The sequence below is a fragment of the Pollicipes pollicipes genome, unplaced genomic scaffold, assembly GCF_011947565.3.
Source record: "Pollicipes pollicipes isolate AB1234 unplaced genomic scaffold, Ppol_2.1 Scaffold_7261;HRSCAF=8764_pilon_pilon_pilon, whole genome shotgun sequence".
Lineage (NCBI taxonomy): Eukaryota > Metazoa > Arthropoda > Thecostraca > Pollicipedomorpha > Pollicipedidae > Pollicipes > Pollicipes pollicipes.
The window spans coordinates 10,547,650-10,569,099 of record NW_023597054.1 but is presented as its reverse complement, the minus strand read 5'-3'; the positions used below and the strand labels follow the sequence as shown (position 1 = coordinate 10,569,099).

General features: G+C 54.6%; 2 protein-coding genes across 5 annotated transcripts; one reads left to right on the top strand and one right to left on the bottom strand.

Annotated features, from left to right (window-relative positions):
- Window positions 1–88: 88 nt before the first annotated feature.
- LOC119112965 (uncharacterized) lies at window positions 89–6,262 on the bottom strand. The gene is made up of 5 exons (XM_037237269.1): window positions 6,080–6,262; window positions 5,010–5,332; window positions 4,182–4,309; window positions 1,283–1,359; window positions 89–265 (listed from the first exon to the last, which is right to left on the bottom strand). Exons 2-5 carry the CDS (start codon window positions 5,282–5,284, stop codon window positions 89–91), a joined length of 657 nt encoding a protein of 218 aa, XP_037093164.1. The 5' UTR covers window positions 5,285–5,332; window positions 6,080–6,262.
- Window positions 6,263–9,916: 3,654 nt separating this feature from the next.
- Saysd1 (SAYSVFN motif domain containing 1) lies at window positions 9,917–14,322 on the top strand. 4 transcript variants are annotated; one of them, XM_037237412.1, is made up of 3 exons: window positions 9,917–9,984; window positions 12,084–12,423; window positions 13,136–14,322. In XM_037237412.1, exons 2-3 carry the CDS (start codon window positions 12,086–12,088, stop codon window positions 13,269–13,271), a joined length of 474 nt encoding a protein of 157 aa, XP_037093307.1. In that variant the 5' UTR covers window positions 9,917–9,984; window positions 12,084–12,085; the 3' UTR covers window positions 13,272–14,322. The 4 variants fall into 4 exon arrangements, with proteins under 4 accessions (XP_037093307.1, XP_037093310.1, XP_037093311.1 ...); XM_037237415.1 differs by having other exon boundaries at window positions 9,917–10,049; XM_037237416.1 differs by lacking the exon at window positions 9,917–9,984 and adding an exon at window positions 10,059–10,170.
- The last annotated feature ends 7,128 nt before the right edge of the window (window positions 14,323–21,450 follow it).

Here is a 21,450-nt window from a genome sequence, read left to right as displayed (position 1 = left end):
CACTTTCGGGGAAACAACACGCACAAACAACGTCCACTTCTCGGTGAAAAGGAGTCCAGCCCCCAATGGCCGGCTTCCGGGAAGCCAGTCACAAGCCGGCGGACTGCTGGTGGCCCTGTAGACCGCCGACGGACTGCTGGTGGCCCTGCAGACCGCTGGCGGACTGCTGGTGGCCCTGCAGACCGCCGACGGACTGCTGGTGGCCCTGCAGACCGCTGGCGGACTGCTGGTGGCCCTGCAGACCGCCGACGGACTGCTGGTGGCCCTGCAGACCGCCGACGGACTGCTGGTGGCCCTTCGTAATAGCCGCGGTCGTGTCTCCGAGCCAATTTTAAGTTCGCCCGAGCGTGCTGTGCATAGAGTCGGCTGCATGACAGGCGGCCGTCGTAGTCTCTGCCCGTCCCGCACCCCTGAGTGAGCGCGGACAAACGGGGCATCGTGCAAAGGTAACCCCGCATCCCGGCATCACCAAGAGCACCCTGCCGCGGCGGATCCCGGCAGGCTGTTATCACCAAACGGACCCTGATACGCCCGATTACAAACACTTGCCGCAGCAGATAGTGCAGTTTGGAACGAAGGGGAAACCCCTTCCGGCTCCAGAAAGTTGTAAGGCACTACCAACATTAGTCACGCCTAATGGACCAAAATCACCCTCTAGGACCAGATTCCAATGTTGACAAGGGTGATATATAGCTTCGCTCGTGTTGTATGACTGCGATTAACTAAAACGCGAAGCAAAGTGCACTAGCTCTAGCAGCGCTGCGCAGTTCTACATTTCCGTTAACCTATGCGGCGTACAGTAAAATAAACTGTTCAAAATGTCACCAACGGCTGCCAGCCCAGTTCAACAATAAATGGTTTCACTAATAAGCCAAAGCTACGTCAAACATGTTCCACAAATGTCGCAACTCTAGCCGTAGGGTCACGTTTACTTGTGATAACGAAAACGATGCTGTCGGCGTGACAACATCGTTTAGTACAAATAACAGGGTGCAAAAAGGTGCTTCCAGGCAACCAAGGTCGTCGTAAAAGGTATCCAACAGCTGATTATCAGGTCATCATATGTTGACGGTCCATCGAGTGCGGGTTCATATACAGAATATGAGCAGCATCAAGTATAAAACTACAGCTTACCTCAGTAGCTTATAACAAGGATATCCATATGCGATATCGGGATAACGCCTAACTTGGGCCTGCCACCGACCAATGTCACCGCTACTACGGCGGGGTACAACCAGCCTCGGCCACCGGCGGCGACGGCACGTTACCTGGGGTCGCCGACCGAGCGGCGATCACGGCTGGAGCTGGCCGACCGGGCCCGAGACAGCACGCTCGGCTCCGAACGCTCCTGCCAGGTACCTGGGGCCCCGGACACAGAGGGCACGGTCAGCAGGGATGGCTCCTGTCAGGTACCTGAGTCCCGGGACACAGCGTGTACGGTCAGCAGGAGACGCCTCCTGCCAGGTACCAGAGGCCCCGAACACAGAGGGCACGGTCAGCAGGGACAGCTCCTGTCATGTATTTGAGGCACCGGAACACAGTTTGCATGGTCAGCAGGGGACAGCTCCTGTCAGGTACCTGAGGCCCCGGACACAGAAGGCACGGTCAGCAGGGACGGCTGCTGGCAGGTACCTGAGGCCCCGGGCCACAGCGTGTATGGTAAGCAGGGACGGCTGGTATCTGTCAGGTCCTGTCAGGTACCTGAGGCCCCGTGACACAGCGTGTACGGTCGGCAGGAACGGCTGGTACCCGTCAGCTCCTGATAGGTACCTGAGGCCCCGTGACACAGTGTGTACGGTTAGCGGGGACGGCTGGTACCTGTCAGCTCCTGACAGGTACCTGAGGCCCCGTGACACAGAGGGCACGGTCAGCAGGGACGGCTGCTGGCAGGTACCTGAGGCCCCGTGACACAGTGTGCATGGTCGGCAGGGGCATACGGTGTGCAGTTGCGGACACTGATACGCAGGGCGCTGCGTGCTGCTGAAGATGTCGCGTGATGACTGACAGGAGAACGGCAGGAGGCTGGAGAGAAATGACGGGAGAGGAAATGGGCCAGAGTAAGAGAGGAAGCACGTCCAAAAGGAAGTGGGATGAAAGACAACCACATGGCAGCCCTGATACACCAATGAATGAGAGCTTAACGTCAAGCATTCTTAAAATTTCAGTAACGTTTCAAACATCAAACGCGGCCAAAAAAAGCAATGCGTAAAGCTGATCACTGAAAGGTGTTAATGGCTGTAATTCAAGGAGCCTTAATAATAATGGTTCAAAGCTGATACTGTTTCCGCAATTCACTTATGTCGGCCGCGCCAATTCCGGAAGCGGGGAGAAAAGACATCAGGGAACCGTAGCAGGAACTCGCAAAAACCGGCGAGAGCACGCAAACTCACCGAGCCCACAAGCTGACCTAACCAGTTCACAGCAGCACAACAGACCCGACCGCACATCCCAGCCCCTGGCGCATAGGCCCCAGCACCCGCCCCCTGCCCGGACGGTCCGTGACGGCCGCGGCCTGAGCACGAGCCGCCGCTCCTCACGAGCAGCACCGGACGCGCGGCGCCGGCGCCTTCAGCTGAGGAAGCGTGGTCGATGGCGCGCCCAGAGGGCCGTGCCGTGCCTTGAGGGGGCGGGCGGACGCACAGCGGGCTCGCGGCGGGGCTGCGACGAGGCGAGGCGTCGGGATCGATCCAGCCGCGGGGTACTGTGCGTGGGTCACTGCGGGGGCGGCCGAGCGCGGCGCGCCACTGTGGCAGGCCCATCACCAGCAGCAGGCGGAGCAGCAGGAGGCGAGGGTGGCGGCTCCTGCTCCCGCTCCCGCTCCCGCGCGGACCGCCGCCAATCCGGCAGCTTCAGTCGGTGAGATTCGGCAGCCTGGCGCTGCCACGTGCACACATCCCCAGCGGACGCTGACAGCATTTGCCGTAGAGCCAGTTTGACGGCCCAGCGGGAGACCAGCCCAACCCAGCCCAGACGGTTCGACAGCTGTTTGGCAATTTAGAGCAGGGTCCCACGGCACTGTTGGACTTGCGCTGCTACAAAAGTGCAAATTGTATTTGCTTCGCCGAAAACGTGCCTCCCGAGACAACTGGTAAAATGATCCAACGGGTCACACACAAAAGACATAAATTTTCGACAAACGCTTCAGTAGACCAGCACTGTCCACCGTCCGCTCGTCGGCATCTGAGCAGCATACTCCCATACACTAATATCAACGTGCCCACCCTACCCGGCTACCCTGTCTGTGCGACTAAGTGCCTGAGTAACAATCTCGAAGGGGCGTGCCACATTCCCGCACCAATCCGAGGCCGGCCCCAGACCCGGATACAGGAGGTTCGGCGGAGGCAGTGGGACAGACCTCCACGCTGGGGCCCGGTCAGAGCCTCTGCAGCGGTAGTCCAGAGGTCGGGCGAAACGATCAGACACCTGACCGGTGTAACCATTTAAACACCCGAGCGGCCGAGCCTCTGACAGTCTTCCCTGGGTCTGACGTGGGGCGAGGGCCAGGCAGTGTCAGCGGACGGTTGAGTGGTCAGACACCCGAGCGGCCGAGCCTCTGACAGTCTTCCCTGGGTCTGACGTGGGGCGAGGGCCAGGCAGTGTCAGCGGACGGTTGAGTGGTCAGACACCCGAGCGGCCGAGCCTCTGACAGTCTTCCCTGGGTCTGACGTGGGGCGAGGGCCAGGCAGTGTCAGCGGACGGTTGAGTGGTCAGACACCCGAGCGGCCGAGCCTCTGACAGTCTTCCCTGGGTCTGACGTGGGGCGAGGGTCAAGCAGTGTCAGCGGACGGTTGAGCGGTCAGACACCCGAGCGGCCGAGCCTCTGACAGTCTTCCCTGGGTCTGACGTGGGGCGAGGGCCAGGCAGTGTCAGCGGACGGTTGAGCGGTCAGACACCCGAGCGGCCGAGCCTCTGACAGTCTTCCCTGGGTCTGACGTGGGGCGAGGGTCAAGCAGTGTCAGCGGACGGTTGAGCGGTCAGACACCCGAGCGGCCGAGCCTCTGACAGTCTTCCCTGGGTCTGACGTGGGGCGAGGGCCAGGCAGTGTCAGCGGACGGTTGAGCGGTCTTCCGCCAGCTCATCCCATCACACCGCCGCCCTGGCCGGACCGTCATGATGGCGGTCGCGGTCGCCCGTCCGCTGCCCGCTCCAGTGTCCCCACTCGTCACCCGTCGGCGCCTCACCGCGGCTGGAGGGGGCACAATCGGCCGTCTGGCGCTGCGTCAGCAGGCGCATCACCTTCTCGGCCATCGTGCGCTTCATCTGCTCGTCCTCGGCGTCCAGGCAGGCCGCGCCGATGAAGTCCACGTACCTGACGAGCAGGGACAACACCGGCCGTCAGAGGCGCTGGCGTTACCAACAGGTGCAGCCCGGCCCGACCTCCGTCCGCTCGTTAGCGACGGGCGTGGCAAGTAACGCGCCACACGGCCCGGGGAGACGCCGCATCCCGACAGTCGACGCCGTTACCGTTGGCTGTAACTCGCCCGCACGCGCGTGGCACCCGCTCTTTACGCTCACGGCCGCACGTGGCCGGCGTGACGATGTGGATCGGAGGTATACGACCATTGTGCTTGTCCCCGCTGCCTGATGCGTCTGGCAGGTTCGACGCATTGCAGAGGAACGCAATGTCGAGGACTGGCTGACACCACCGGAAACAAGGTACTTTTTATCTTCTGTCCATAAAGAGAGTGGCATAAGATGACAAGGTTTTGCTGCCGCATGCCAACTTACGACAATGCAAGCTTATCACTTCTGGGAAAGTTTTCAACACCTTTAGAGCAGTTCTTCGGCGCCCTGATTTCAAATTGGTCCAGCTTCCTGGCATCGAGCCCGAAGTTGACAGATCCTCCGGCAAAATTGCCCCATCCCAGACTCGTTTATAGATCACGCGTCAACACCCATTCAGCGCCCGAGGACTCAAAGGCTTGCCCTGACGACCGGCAGCAATTCGCGTGGCGCTTTTGGGCTTCCCCCCCCCCCCCCCCTCCCCCCACCGCCATCCCGACGCTCACTTCTGTAGGTCGGAGCGGAGCGGCTCGTCCAGACACTCGTCCTGAGCCAGCAGGCGGGCGCGCAGCTCGTCACAGATGGCCGCCACCGTCATCTCGGCGTCGAAGTGGTTGATCGGCCGGCGGATCCGCCAGTGCTCGGTGACCTGCGTGCCCGGCTCGACCGGCGCCGGCGGCGACGGCTCGGCGGCCAGCGCCGGCAGCGAGCGATAGTGGTCGGCGCCGCGCAGCCGCCGGTACAGACCGCGCACGCGCTGGTCCGCCTCCTCGGCCGACATGGCCTCGGCGCCGTCTACGTCCCTGAACCGGCCGGACGGGCCACCCGTCTGCCGGCAAACATGCCAAGAAAGGCATGGGGACGCCGTTCCCGATGGTACATGTCTTCCCCTGGCTGGCCGTACACAAATCTCTCGCCGGCGACGCCAGCCGAATTAAACACCACTTAAGCTACGAGCAGCGACACCGCAATTATGCAATCGCATCGTATGCAATAATAGTATTGCATTCCACGATATGCTACAAACATATTTTAGCCATGAGTTCATTCACTGAGATTGGTGCAAGCAAAAACGTGTCCTTAACGGCAACAGCAACAACACCGGTGCTAGCCAGCTAACAGATCTGTCCATCCACCACTAATTCTCAACACGACAAAGGTAACGCTCGCCTAATGCCTTCTTCTCTCGGGTGTTGCCTGCGCAAAGCTCACCACAGGCTGGCTGTGGCGCGGTTCCATCAACCACCCTGAGAACCACGCTATGCCCCCCTCTCAGCCTTCTCCTCCTCTCTTAGCACCGGTCGACCCTCCCGTTATCTCGCAAATTCATATCATGAGCCGTGCATACGCAGCTGGCTCCTGAGTGTCGTACATGTCAAGCAGAATTCGGTGCTTCACGACGCAGATTGAAGCGTCCGCCCCAAGCTAGAAGAAAAACATGCAAAAGTGCGCAAAGTTAACAATCCGCATAGACGGAGCGTCAACAGCCAGCGTCAGGAGCGGGGGCGGGGAAACGCGTCATGCCACTCCGCGAATTAAGCTCGCGGGCAGGACCCGAACATTCGCGATTACTCACCTGCTCCGAACTGCTAGCTTCGACGGCATCCTGGAAGGACTCGGATTCCTGGAAGCCGCCCGGCGAGCGGCGCACCCTGACCTCGGTCACGTGCCGTTCGCCGTCCTCGGTGGCCGTGCGCGTGCGCTCCGTTACTTGCGTGGCGCACGCCTCCCAGTCGGTAGAGGCGGCGCCGCCGGTCGAGGTGGCGCCACCGTAGGCGGCGGTGGCACCGCCCGCCGAGCCCAGGCCGCCGCCCCAGGCGACATCGGTGGCCGACTCCCGGGCCGTCGACGACAGGAACTGGCCGGCAGCGTACACGGACGAGTAGCAGCTGCCTTCGGACGTCTCAACGCAGGACATGGCCGGCGGCTGGCAGGGGCCGCGCGTCGGCAGCTGATCCAGGGACGAGGTGCCCGAGGTGACGGCGCCGGCCGCCCCGCTGCGGTCCGAGTCGGGCGGCCGCGCCGGACCGCAGTCGTCGGCACCCTCGCCGGCGAACACCACCGTCTGCACGCTCTGCCGCGACGTCTGCTCCGGGGAGGGTCGCTTCGGGGAACAGCCTGAAAGGCGGAGGGAGGAGTTAGGAGAGGACTGGGAGGAGGCATCAGCCTTGGACAGGGTGATCGGCAGCGGCACGTTGCCGGGCAGCGCCACCAGCGTGTCCGAGCTGGTGAAAAAGAGCGCGTTGGTTTTGCGCTCGTCCAGGTCGGACTCGGCCCGTCCTGAGGACGGCGAGGTCATGGCGTCGCGCATGCCGCCCGGCAGCAGCGCACGGCGTCGCGGGTCACGGCGGCGCACGCCCGGCGACGCGGACAGCTCCGACAGGCTGCTCGACTTCTTGGTGATAAGCCGGCCGCGGCGCTGGCGCAGCGTCTCTGCCGATAGCGGTCGCGGTCGCCGGCTGGGCGACTCCCTCTCGCGACGGAGCGGCGAGGCGCCGCTCGTGGGGCGCTTGTGAGCGCGGCGCGCCTTGGCCGAGCCGTCGCGCGAGCCGCGCCGCCGGGCCGGCCGTCGCTCGGCGTCGTCAGCGCCCTCCAGCGCCGGCGACGGCTCGTGAGAGCCGCGACTGCGCCGCTCCGCCTCCTCGGCGATCGTCTCCTGGCGGTGACCAGCGCGGCTGAGCAGCGGCCGGTGGCGGCGGCGCGGCGCGGTCGGCGCCGGCCGCGGCCGGCCCTCCGGCTCGGCGCGCAGCACGGCCGCGTAGCTGCCGATAGCGATGCGCTCTAGCGTGCTGAGGCTGTCGGCCGGCCGCAGCGGCGGCGTCGCCTCATAGCCGACGTCGGCGGCCGCGTCCCACTCCAGCCGTCTGCTGGACGCGATGCTTGAGACGGAGAGCACGGACGGCGACGTGCCGCGCGAGCCGGCCGGCGGCGCCGCCTCCGAGTCCACCGACGTGGCCGACGCGTCGTCGGCGATCTCGCGGCTCCGCAGCCGCTGCCGCGTGCCTTCGGCCGCGTTTGAGTCGTCCGAGCACCAGCCAGCGGGCGCGGGCCGACGCCAGCGGCGCCGCGCCGGCGGCGGCCGGGCCGTGCCTGCCTGGCCGTCACCGGCAGCAGACCGCCGCTGGCCGTGGGCGGCCCATTCGGCTGGCGGCGGCGCCTCGACCGACGCCGGCCAGAGCGGCTCCTCGCAGCCAGAGTCGGGCTCCGGCGGCCGCGGCGGCGGCGGCGTCACGGCGCCGTCCCCCGCCTGGTGGCCGAAGATGCCCACCAGGCGGCGGTGCGGTCGCGGCCGAGCGCCGGCCACCACGCCCTCGGCCGGGGCGCGTCCCTCCGGCCGGCGGCCGGCCCGACCACCGTCCCGGCCCGGCTCGGGGTCGGGCGGCAGCTCCTCAGGTTCAGCAGCTGGCAGCCGCGGACTCAGGTACTGCTCTGGCAGGCCTGCCATCTTGGGTGGCTGTGGTCGCGGCTGGCTGGTATGCAGTGAATGCTCACAGATGACTGCACAGTGGGCACATGGGTCAGATACTACCCTAGATGTTATGAAATCAGGTAGTTGCATTGGGCTGTATGACACACAAAATACTGTGTGTGGATATTGTGCTTTCAGCTTAAGGCAATGTTTCTTTTGCCAGGTTGAGTTCTTTTATCAAAACATCACATTTTCTACAAGGCAATTATAATCAAAGTTATGCAAGATCAAAAGGCTCAACAGTGCTGGTAGTACAAACACACACTGATCCACATACTGGGTCATAAAAAGTAAGACAAATACATGCTACCTAGTTTCATTAGCATGGTTGGAGCTAGTGGACCAAAATTTGGCCAGCTAGGAGGCAAGCAGCTGCCAAAGCCCTCTGTTAGGCAGGCATCGTGCTGCATCACTGCTTCTCACCCAAGAGTCAAGATCAACCTACCAGTACTGAGCAGATCAAGTTGCCAAGCAGGTGTCTGGCCACCCCAGAGAATAGTAATCAAATGAGCAGGGCACTCTCAGGATGTGAAAAAGTCCAAGGTCTGGCTAAAAGGTAGCTACTGGCTAACAACATGAGGTGATCATGCCACAGGTATGGTAGCAGTAACTTTACAATCTTTAGTGCAAGTTGCAACCATACCAAGCAATGGATTAAATCTGAAAATCTCTGTAGTGCTCATAATCAGCATGGATATTTATCTACTCGGGGAAAACAATTTATATGTGTTGTGTCTACACCTCAGTTGCAAGGTCTGTGCAAGAATAATTACAGAGCACTGCATTTGTGAGAAGGGTAGAACTTTGGAGGGATGCTATTAATGTATCGCAAGTGGTATACATGGGTGCTTCCAATGACAGAGAACATAAACATAACTCATGACATGCTATCACAAAATGCAATCCCCAAAAATAATGACATACATCATACATAAGCATCAGACTGCCAAAAATATGTTATGTGGGCATGTCCAGCATAGTATTCAAACAAAGTACCCCCCCAAAGAGTGATAACTCTGTGCCATGATACAAGCAAAGTCACAGGGGTGAGGTTTGGCAAACTAATGTTGCAGCACAGGGGATGGATTTTATGCAGATTGGCAGTGTCCCCAAAATGAATTGTTCATTTGGTCACAACTGAAATACAGGTGCGCATGAGAAATAAAACCATCGCTTCTTCTTAAAATGGGAAACCTGTGGTATTGGACCTAAAGTTTTAAGATATTTTGCCAGTTTCTAGTGCCATTTGCATCCGTGCCTGAGCAGACATTACCCCACAAAAATCAAAAAATTATCTGCCTTCAAAACACTTTGATCACCATCTAACAGAATACCCTCCTCCTACTGTGCCTAAGAACATGTGCAGACGAACCTTACCCAAGGAAAGATAAAAAAAATTGGCGCACAAATTACGCTCTGAGTGAGACGAGCATGTAAACGCTCTCAAAAGTCCCAGGGCAGGCAGCATGGAGAGAAAGAAGCTCCGATATAACTAAAAACTAACACCAATTTAATGCACTTACGGCCTAGTAGGAGTTCTGTTCCTCCAATCACATTTTCCGCTCGGTTTAACTCCGTACTGATATCGCGCGCCTCAGCACAGCCCCCTCGCTCTTGGCATGGCTGTTATTATTTAGCATTTGAATTACGAGATGGAAAATGCTTAAATGTCTTCATTTGACGTCAACATAAAACACAAACATAATACAAATTCATAGTAACATATCACTTAGATAATGCTAGTAATCATAATTAAAATCAATAAACCTTAAATTTTGTGGAATATATATAGCAATAAACAAATTAAATAGCAACGAATTTTGTTTGACGTCATATATTTGGCAGGTTGTTTGATATTACGGTACAACAAATTAGTACACACAAAAAGAATGTGACGGTAAATGCGCTACTGTGACACCCGCCTCACTCGCTGCTTGTTTGCGTTTTTGACTAGATGTAGCCACGGCACCAGATGCGACTCTGGCCCCCGATTGCGCTTTCGAGAATCCTGTGTAATATTGTAGCTTCTGTGCTATTGTGCATCGAACAATGGGCGCCCTGTAGCCAAACGACCCATGTAATTTAATCACAGGAGGAAGCAAGGCCTCGCCTGGTGTTCAAGCGTTATATATTCCTATGCTATAAACGGCTGTCATTGATTGTAGCATGCCGTAATGGTTGAATAAGGATATCAGGCGGTCATTGGAAATGATTTTGCCTAGTGTAAAAAGTTATTCAATCTTATGAAGCATAAAACCATTTTTGTGAACATCAGGGGGTGAATTTTATCAGTGTTTATCTAAATGACTGTGGCCACTGTTGTAATTTTCTATACACTACACCCAGATGTCTGGATTCCCAAAGCTCTTAATGGTTTTAAATTTCACTGAAATTCTGAATTTTGCATAGGATCGATGGGAAAAGTGACTTCTACTGTGTTCTCATTACATTTTGTCCAGAAACTCCATGTTTTCTCAGTGATAGTAGTTTAATTTTTTGCTGGAACCTATAAGATGGTCTTTCAAAGATCCAAGGGAGATCTTGGAATTGTAGAAGCACACAGCTACCTACCTAAACTAACCATTCCAAGTGCAGAAATGTTGTAGAACTGGTTATCTAATATGGGTGAACATCATCCTGCATTTTGCTGTTGCTGAGCTAACTCTGAATTACCTAACTGTTGTGTCTGTGTAGCCTGTCTGAAAATGAATGCAGTATTGTAATATATCCAGTATTTCCCTACTGTATGTGCTATTTGAACAGCTGCACCATCTGGCTGTTAGCCAAGTACCTTTTATGGATGGAATGTTAGAGTGGCCACATTCTTGAGAGTACATCAAGGCCAATGATGTAGCATGTTTGTGTGTTGTTTCTGTGGTTTCGTTCATATTTGGCTGATGTACTCATAGATGGTGTATAACAGACTGCAAAAGCTGGCATGCATAAAGCTTAGAATGAAAAGGATTTGAAGCCTTGAAAATGGTATGGTTTTGAACTGCAGGGAATGATGATGGAAATAGCTGGCTGAGTTCAAACCCCTATTCAGATGCGGAATGGTTATTTTAATGCTATATTACTAGGACATTGACATCTCCATTGACATTTATGGCACTTACATGGTCATTTACCTGTGTATCTGCAGCAAACAGGCTCCCTCCCACCCCATCCTGCCCTGCTCTGCTCCAACTGGCCAAGTGTACAGGCCCAGTCAAGGACGCAGCGACCGACTTACAGTTTACTCTGTAAGAATACTGAGGAAGGCTCCTCTATGCCTCTGTTCCTCCTTGAGGTAGTGTGGCTCTTGCCCATACCTCCTATCCTTCCTGCCTAGATGGGCTTATGTCATGTACTAGGCAGAGAAGACCGCGGATCACGTGTGTGTCGGACCACCGGTGTTTAAACAGTCGCAGAAGAGCGTTTCCAAGGGCGTTTAGGCCGGCTCCACTTAAGCTTGTTGCCCACCCCAGCCTTTATAGTGTGTGCAGCTTCTGCCACGCAGCCACTTGGTTTGCGTAGAGCAGTTGCATAGTCACACTGCTGAGATTTCGGGAGGATTCATGAAGCTGTGGCATAGTCACCCTACGTTTAGGAGGGTGTATGCTTGCAACGTCTCTATTGTTATGCATTGCTGTAGCTTATGCTTCTTGTTGTTCATTGGAGTTTTCGGGCGCGTCGACTGCAGTGGTCGTTTTGCGCCCACTGTAGCTTGTGCTTCAGTCGCTGTCTGATTCGTGAATGCATACTCTGTGCCATTGTCAAGTGTATGGGATTGGTCCCCACATGGAAAATCTTAAGGTCGGTATCACTGAGGTCGATGAACTATCATTGTGAGCTGGAGCTTTCAGATTTGTTATCGGGTCTTGCTTGCAAAAAGGCCATCGCAGGCGAGCTGTGGCACAGAATCACCGATCACCCTGAGACCAGCACCATACCCTGAAGTTTTCAGCGTTCTTTTGCAACTGCCATTTCTCCTGTTTTGTCAACATCGTCGGCACCTGAACATTATAGCCGGTATCCTTGAAAGCAAATAATTTAGATCTCTTCAAGAATATGAGCTTATATGGCTCGTGCCTGAAAGCAGACCGAGTTAGTAAGTTCCTTATTTTGTCAGGAATGGAGGCCAAGCTTGAGGCTTACCGGGCTGAAAAGAGGAGGCAGAGAGAGGCGGAGAAGCGTAAAGAGTGGCTCTCGGAGGTATATCGTGCCACGACCGGCCTGATCCGCCGCAATAGACCAGCCCAGTATGAACCCTCCGTCATGCCAGGACCGCTAGAAGACCAGGCGAGGGCGCCGGCGACTGATCAGACGCCGCCGAGCGCCAGCTCTTGGCTGGACCGAGCGATACTGGTCTGCAAGGTCGGCCTCTACCTGACGCTGTTCGCCATCAGCTGCCACTTCCAGTTCGGAGCGGCGTTCGTCGTTGTCACGGCCATACCCATCATCTACTTCAGGTAAGGCTGGCGGGCCCGCGGCGTCTCGGCCGCTGCTGGGTGTCATCGGGTCCGCCACCAAAACATTGCAGGGGGAAACCTATTGAGCAAAATGTGATCAAACGAGAACTTGGCACGGCTTTCGTTTTCAGCGACTTGTTGCTGGGATATAGAGTCATTGACCCCAATTTGCCATGCATACAATCATGGAAATGAGCGGTGCAGTTTGTTTCCTGCAAATCTTGTCAAGCTTGCGGCCGCCCGCTTGTTTCGCTATATGTTGAACGTGATGTACGAAAAGCCATGTCATCCTGCAGCAGGGTATTTATATTGTATTTCCTTCTTCGGAGCTCATCAGATGTAGTAGGTATGTCGGTGTCATGTCGGGTAAATCGAGATGTGATTGTTCAGCCGGCCACGGCAGTTTGTGGCCACGGTAGAATGTGATAGACCGCACAAGGCTCGGAGGTTGACGTGGCCGGCTGTGTGCCAGTCGCTCGTCAGACCTCCGCACCGCCCAGTCTCAGTTCATCGGACCGTATGACCGCGTGTGGACGGCTGACTGGTGGTGCTCGGCCCGTGCCTGGCCGTGTCCGGCCGTGTCCGGTCCGGCGGCAGAGTCTGACGCCGCCGGCGCGTGTGGACGGCTGACTGGCGGTGCTCGGCCCGTGCCTGGCCGTGTCCGGCCGTGTCCGGTCCGGCGGCAGAGTCTGACGCCGCCGGTACGTTGCAGCACGGGCACGCGCGGCCGCCGGCCCGATGAGGCCAGCGCCTACTCGGTGTTCAACCCGGACTGTGAGGCGATCGACGGCACGCTGACCGGCGAGCAGTTCCAGCGCGAGATCATGTACGGACCGGGCGCCACGTGACCACAGCCGCCCGGCTCGTGCGCCCGCCGGCCGCCGGCAGGTGGCGCGCGCTCTGCGGTGAAGGCGGCACTGCTCGCTGCGCGGGCTGCAGAGGCGGCGGGCATGTGGACGTGGCAGTGTCCAGTAGGGGACGTGCCGTGCAATGTTGTGAAACGCTGTGATGCGCACTGCGATTGTGATGTTGAGCAGTGGCGATTTTTCCAGTGGTGGGTTGTGGTAGACCAGTTCGTGACACTTAAGCTGGTTGGCTGAAATTGTGGATATTTCGGTACAGAAGCCGCCGGGGCTCGCTCCTTTAAAGCAAAAGGCGTGAAAGATTGAACGTCAGCCGGCAGCTATAACTGCCTGCGTCTGTGCACCAGAAGACCTGCTTCGACGAAGGGTCGTGGTAGCAATGTGTCGCGCGGAAGGTTCGTCACGTGTTTCCACGGCCTTTGAGGCCAACTTTTGAGTCGCCGGCTGTTGGATGGGTTGAAAGACGTTTCGTAGGCGTGTACCTTCAAAGGTGGACTCGCCATGTTAAGTGTGGACGGGACGCGGCACCAAAATGGAGCGGCACGCTTGCCATATGGTCTCGTGCATCTCCGTTTGCAGACGCTGTGGAAACAAGAAACCGCGTCCTCAAGCGTAATTTTCTTGGTGCTTTCTGGGGTCTGAAACTTGACTCCTGCATGGAGGGAGGGGCACGGTTCGTTCTGGCAATGTTCATCGCTGATCCACATATACTGGTTTAATTTTTCCCCAAATCGCCCCAAGCTAGGGGCGCCATCGTGATTTTCTGTACGTCCTTGACCTGGGACAAGCCTCCGTAAGAGGGCGCCGCCAAAGCCGATGCCGATTTTCGTGGTACTGCTGTATATGAAGATTGTATATGAATCGTCCGATTTGGGGGCCTTTTGTACCCGTTGTTGTCTTGTCGTCTGACGGAAATATTTTCCCCTTGACGTGTTATGTGTGTTAGGCCGTTAGTGTTAATACGAATTATATTATATTATATATATATTATTGTAACCGTTATTTTTAGTACATGGTTTAAAGCCACATAAACTTTGTTGTTATGCTTTTGTGAGAATGGGTAAACAAACTTGGAGTCAACAAACGGCGCGATCAAGTGGATCAGTTGTGCCATAAAAAGCGAGAATGCAGTTTTTGCTGAACTTGTAACACGATTTCCTACCACGGAAAGCCTGCCGCAAGCGATTATTTCCACGGGCGCTCACAGTGAAGCACAAATAACCGCAATGGTGAGAATTAGTCGCTAGAATAGCACATGACTTCCATCATTGTCGCAGGAAGTCTCAATAAATGATCATTAAAATTCGACCTCTGGCCAGCAGAGATTGTACCTGTGCGATGCCAGCAACATGCATCATGTTCCTTGTTTGCCACCTCCAAAGAAGACTTGAAAAACGGCATGTTACCTCCCCCGCCGCCTACCTGAGCAGTAAATTTCAGTGTGGGTGTGGTAGTTATTCACGTTTCTTCCGAGAATTTCCGTTTTGACGTGTGAAACCATTTTGGATACGCAAATAAGCCTACCTCATATATTGTTATATGTGTGTAGATAACCACATACACGCACATGTGATTATATATATATATATATATATATATATATATATATCACATTACGAGTAGGATTGCGGGCAGGGGCATGGACGTTTAAGATGAATTGGGGGCTGGACAATGAAAAATGGCCCAACGCACGCCTAAATTATGCCAAGAAACACCTCTTCAGATTTGGTCCTCTTTCCTCCCAAAGTTGGAGGGTTGAAGCCCCTCCCCTTCCCAATTGAAAGGGAAACTACATCTCTGATTGCGGGGAATTACGCGCCTCACGATGCTGTGGTGCGGCACCCTAGGCCTGGGTTGACCTAGGTCGGCCGGTTGCCATTTGACGTTAGTGTAAATTGGGCCAAATAATGCGCTCGCTATGGGACTTGCGTCGAGTGTCTCTGGGCGACGAGCTAATCACATTTCGCCCAGACCACAGCGCCAGCGGGCAAGATTAGTTGCCACCGTCCTCTTGCGTATACTCCTAGATGTGAAGAGCGTCCTACGTATGATCATTGTAGCTTATGTCAAGTTGCATCCTGTCTACACTCAGTCGTCTTGGCCTCTCTCTTTCTTTTGTCGGATGGCTATTAAATAGAGCCTAGAGGGTTGACGTAGGTGCGCGAGATTTTTTTTTTTTTTTGCTCAGGAGATTTCACATGGCGGAGTGCTTGTCTCAGACTTATCGAACATATACAGCAGCGCAATGACAAACCACACCCCTTTCGTCACCAAACGTCCTTTATATTGGGGATATGCTTACGTACTTGGGTCTTCCTCATATTTCAAATGGCGCCACATCCCTGCCTGCACTCCTCGATATTAAAAACGTTTTCCACATGCGACCTGCACAGCGTTCTTAATGTCCTCAAGAGTTAGAGATGGTCTAAGATCGAAAGTTTTTTCCAATCTATATAAAAAGTTTGTGATGAGGATGTGGTTCTCAGTTACGCTGCCGCACATAGATATTTTGGCATACGGTTAAGATTGCCCCGCAGAAGTCATCTTGAGGCTGGTTGGTATCCTGCTTTCGGTAGATAAAAATGAGGCTGAATCATCCTTGTGTGAGAGTAAACAGGACGCCGTGTTGTAGCTTATGACAGGGGCTAACGCTCGCCAGGCTTATGCAGCTCGCAGATGTAAGCAGCCGACTACTTAACGCCGCCTGTCATTGCAAGAGATTAATGAAGTAACCATTGAATGGCGTGACATATGCGCGTCGTTCACTACGTTACACGTAATGCGCTGCATGGATCTCATTGGAATATGACGAATTGGAGTTTGGTAGAACCAGGCGGCCTCAAAGCCACTGCCTTGTTAAATACGAACAGCTCTTCACTGTACACTTAACCCCAATCGTGTATCTTAGCATAGCGGTGGAAGGAAGTTTAGACAATCAGCTGGACAGCCCGGGAACTTCGCTGGTCTTACAGTTCTTTCGAGCAGAAATCACGTGGTGTCTGGGGAATTGATACACGCGCCCGGCGACGGTTACCTGAGTGCGCTGGTCCTCCGACGGTCATGCATCGCCGCTGCGTGGAGTCTGCGCGCTCTGGGTGGGGAGCCGTCGGCGTGGTGAAGTACCACTGACTGTGGCAAGTCAGCTTGTCCCGAAAGGCATCGTGCTCAAACTGCTGCTCTCTTCAGTGGTTGTCCAATGAAAAAATGGGTCATGCTGTCTGTCAGCGCTTCAAAAAGTATGTAAGTGATCTCCGTCTTGCGGCATCGCTGATACTGGGAGACACGCCGTGCGCGACCACACCAGCGCCGTGTGTGCGCCTGCCGTCAGCTCGTGAGCTCCGCTGCCGACCCGGCCTGCGCGGCGCGCCGCGTAGACTCCCACCCGCCAACGGGCCCACGCCATCGAAACCGGGTCGCCTGCGTTCTCTAAGTTTGTTGGCACTCCTACAACCGGCAGCCGCATGTTCTTCTCCTGGTGCACATCCCGTCAGATGCGCTGCCGAGGCGCCGCACCCCAGCGCCCGGCACGCTCTCTCCCCGGCGCAGGTTGGTGCGCCTCGGCGGCGGCTGCGGCGCGCCGCACCCGCGCGGCCGCGCCGCTCGCGTCTGTTGACAGATCAGCCAGCTCTCCGCCGCGACGCCGGCCGCCGAGGGGAGCGGCAGGGAGAGCCGCAGCGCCGCTGCCACTCGCCATGCGCACGTATCGATTTTCGGCCGGCGCTATTGTGGCGTGCCGGCCCATCTGAGCAGCGAGAGCCGGGGATGCGGCCTCCCGCTCTGGGGCAGCGCAGTGGACACGGCGGCGGCGGCGGCGGCGCCGACGGCACGCGCGCGGAGCAGCAGCCGGTGACCTGTGCTGACCGGGGCCGACTGCCGCGGCCATGTGAGCGCGGCGGGCTGAACCAGGTGCTAACAGGCGAGAACGGCCGGCAGAGGGCGCCGACGGGAGCGTTGAGGACGGAGGTAAGCGCCGGGCGGCGAGCGGCGCTCTCAGCTGGCGCGGCGGCGGCGGCGGCGTGACGGGCCTGATCGACCGCCGACGCCGATCGATTACGGCACGGCGCGTGCTGCGAGGGCGAGATGCTCCGGCTGATACCGCAGCCGGGCCGCCGGCTCGGTGTAATGCTTCACAGGATAGGAGTTATCTTCCATGTCATGGCACGGCGCGTTCGGGGCTTAACGTGTCGCCGAAAGGAAAAAAGCGAGGGCTTTCGTGTAAAAGGAAACAGGAGGCAAGGACGGCTCATCGGCCAACAGTATTCTGTATGCTTGGCATTACCTTGACACCAGACATTTGGGAAACACGAGTTAAGCACTGGCACTATTGCGTTTCATAGATTGGTACAACAGTGTGCTTGTGCACTCCCTATCAAGTTGTGGAGGCTTTCTCATCCCTGCAAACGTGCCAAGTGAAAAGTAAAATATCCTGATTTTATATCCGTGTGGCAAGCCTTCATGCCACGCAAGCACGTGCACCTTCTTTTCGTCCGATAGTACGTGTCCTGGGGTTTTTGGTTGGTTTGCATTATTATTACCATTATTATTTGTTTTTACACCCCGGGATTTACACTGGTGCCGCTATTCGTGCGTCACTTTTATGTTCTGTTGCTGTGGTTGGCGCATTCCAAACACCAATGCACGTAACATTATCAGCCTCACAAAGGAAAATGCTCACCCGAAATCCTTGTCCCCATTTTTGCACAACCTGCCTGCAGTTTAGGACAAGCAAACCATGCCACTGCACGACCTATGTTAAGATGTGAACACGAGCACCACCTAGCATTAGTGCATGCCGCCAACGGGCATGCCTTTTCTGAATTACATCACATCGCTGTCTTTTGCCCCTTGCAGGGGGAGGAGATGCCTCACATCACCCTTCTCATGTCACTAAATATTCTCCAGCGACCGCTGCACGCATGCTCATTTTCCGTTCTTGGCGCCGAGTTTTCTGTATTTCAACGCAGCATATTACTTGGTTTCCATGTTTACCTTTAACCTTGGCAGTAATATATCCAACTGCAATAGTGCTTTCTTTGCAATCATGCCCCGTCTTATTGTGATGCACTCCTTGAAAAGTGGACAAATCATAAATCGCAGGATAATTTCGATTTCGTGAAGGAGGAGATGTACCGAAATGTTTCCCTTAGAGGACGTGCAATGAAGTCCGCCCAACAGATTTTGGCCACCGGACACATCCGAAATTTGCACTTAAGTTTTAGTTGGTGTGCCCCAGATTCCCATGGCATCATGGAGCTGCGCAGCCCAGAGTAAAAAGCAAAAGTTAGCCTGCGTTGGTCTACGGGTTCCAGCGTCGCAACGCAAATGCAGCCCAGAGCTATTCGCAAAACCCTGTACGTCGCTCAAACGGTCTTTGCGGAGCCAAAAGAGAGTGAAAGGTGTGTGGATACGGTAAAAACGGCAGTGGGCATAGCAAAACTCAGGTCTTTCACCGCCAAGGACCAATCAAAGGCATATAAAGAGTAGCCCAGGAAGTCAGCACTAGTCACACAACTGTATGGCATTTTCTGGAAAACGACCTCAAATTATGCCTATGACATGGCCATCCAACAGAAGCTGACAGAAGCCAATAAACAGCGGCATGTTGCTTGCGACACTTGAGCCCTGGCTAAAGACGAAGACGGAGGCCGATCCTGGGTGTCTGAGCTGAGCCTGGTTCAGCGACGGAGCCCTCATCCACCTGAATTAGACAATGCACACATCCAAACTTTTAGATGTGGTGCTCGGAGCTGTCAGAAACCGTGCAGACAGCCTAGCGCAGAGCCTAAGGTGAGAGCGTGGTGTGCCTGAGTTCCAGCGGCCTTGCTGGTCACGTCTGTCTCCAGTGTGCTGACGACTCCACGGCCACGGTCAATAAGAAGCGGACGTCAGTATGCTTCTGGAGGCAGCTGGAGCTAGGCTCCAGGGCAAAAAGGAAAACATCTGGTGCCAGCATGACGGGGCGACTCCTCACACGTCAGCGACGCTCCTGACTTGGCTGGACGGGGCGACTCCTCACACGTCAGCGACGCTCCTGACTTGGCTGGGCGTGCTGGTGGTACACTTCGAAGACCTCATAATCAGCCGACAGACGGACAACACATGGCCGGCTCGCGCTCTATGTCTGACCTCCCTAGACAGGGAGGGGGGTCACTTTCTAAAATCGGCTATGGGGACCTGAGCCGATTAAGCTGATCTTACCCACCCTAAAACCTAATTTCTCTCCCCGGATTTCGGCCACTTAGATTTGTTATCCGATGCCAAGAAAGGCATAGGCATAAGCTGGCGACCAGACGGGTCAACGGATGGCTGTCTTAACAAAAGATAACGCGGTCGGCGCTTTGACTAAAGTGGAAAGTTTATATCAGCAAGAAAGGCTTCGCGCTCGTGGTGTTTCGGCCTTCTGAGTTGGAAATTTGTTGAAAATAATAGACCTTAAGTTCACCAGGAGGTACAGATTGGACACTCGGCTCATTTCCTTCCCTCATCATACTGCATCACAATTCGGCCCATTCCATGTCCACTAAGGAAGCGGTCCTCTTATCACAGATACGGCCAGAGGTGTGTGGGTCTTCTGATCCCCAGTCGTGTAGGCGACGTCCCGCAAAAAATTAACTTTTTTTGCGTGAAAGTGGATATCTAGAGCACCCGAATGGTGCCCGCCGTTTATGCAGTACGCTCTTGATTTAAAATGCGTCAGATTCGGGATGAAGTCGTAGAAAATCGAAACAAACAAGGTGGGTTTATGTGAAACTACCGTGCATAGACAGGCTATACAAACAGGTGAATGCATATTTGTCATCGAGTGAATTGCAGGGTCATAGGGTAGCGCTGACTAGTGGTCCTCGGATAAAGTCCATGCAAATCCAGTCAGCCTCGAGTACTCCCCCCCCCCCGCGTGTGCAGGGCACTAGCAGCCACTTACACATATGTGGTTTTGTCACATGTGTATGAATTAGTTGAAAGGAAAATGCGCATGGAAGAACTTCACATATAAGCTCTTTTATAATTTCTGCCAATGATTGGCATGAAGGCAAAATGAAACGTAGCGTTCGGGACCAATCAAATTAACACCTCGGAGAAGCGCGTTGCCGAGAGCATATACACTACCAAGTTAAATCATGGTGGCCTGATACACGGCGATGGATCATGGTGCAACAACTGCGAACTTTAAAGTAGAATTTAAGCATCAGTAAAAGACAGCACGGATCCCAGGATATTAGAATTTGCTGCCGAGCCGTGACGTTCGCCCGAGAAAGAGCAGACAAACGAGGACTTGGGACCTTGACGCTTTGACGCTTAGTTCATGAGCAACTTAACTGCTGGTTTACTGCTAATTTCCTTTCCCTGAACGTGTCAAAAACATTTACGCTGCATTACACTACCCTTTCTTCGCATTTCCAACTAAATGTGCAAATTAATAATTCACCTATTGAAGAAAAAAATAAATCAAATACCTTGGTGTTATCATTGACAAATCCCTTAAATTTACAAGCCACATTAATTTTTTTGCAAGCATAGGAAGTAGAAATATTGGAATAATAAGTAGGGTTAGGCTCTTTATTGATAAGACAACGTCACATCTACTCTATAACACTTTGATTCTTCCTTATTTCAATTACTGCTGCTTGATGTGGGGCGTAAATGATACTTCTCAACTAGATCGGTAAGTTTGCAAAAAAAAGCTGTAGGTCTTATACAAAATGTGTATCCTCCACAAAGCTCAGAGCCATTCTTTAAACGATGCAAAATTTTGAAATCATCGGATATCGCTAAATCCCAAATCTTATTGTGATGCGCACATTTGTAACCTCAAAGCTCCCTGCATCATTCAATTTAACATACAAGCTCTACGAATCAAATGGGATGGATATGAGACGAGTAAAAAATTTAGACCAACCCTCCTCTGATCGTAATTATAGACTATTTTCAGTATCTTGCCTTGGCTTTAAACTATGGAACGACATTATGGTTTCATATTTTCCAAGAATTACTGATATCTCTGCATCAAAACCATCGTTAAGAACATCATCCGCAAGCATTTCGTGAATACATATTAACGCAACCAACATATTTGAAGATATTGCAATCCTTTGCGCTGCACATATCCAATGCACTTCATATTTGACCTCCTTCATGTTCTATAACCAAGTTTTGATATAGTTAA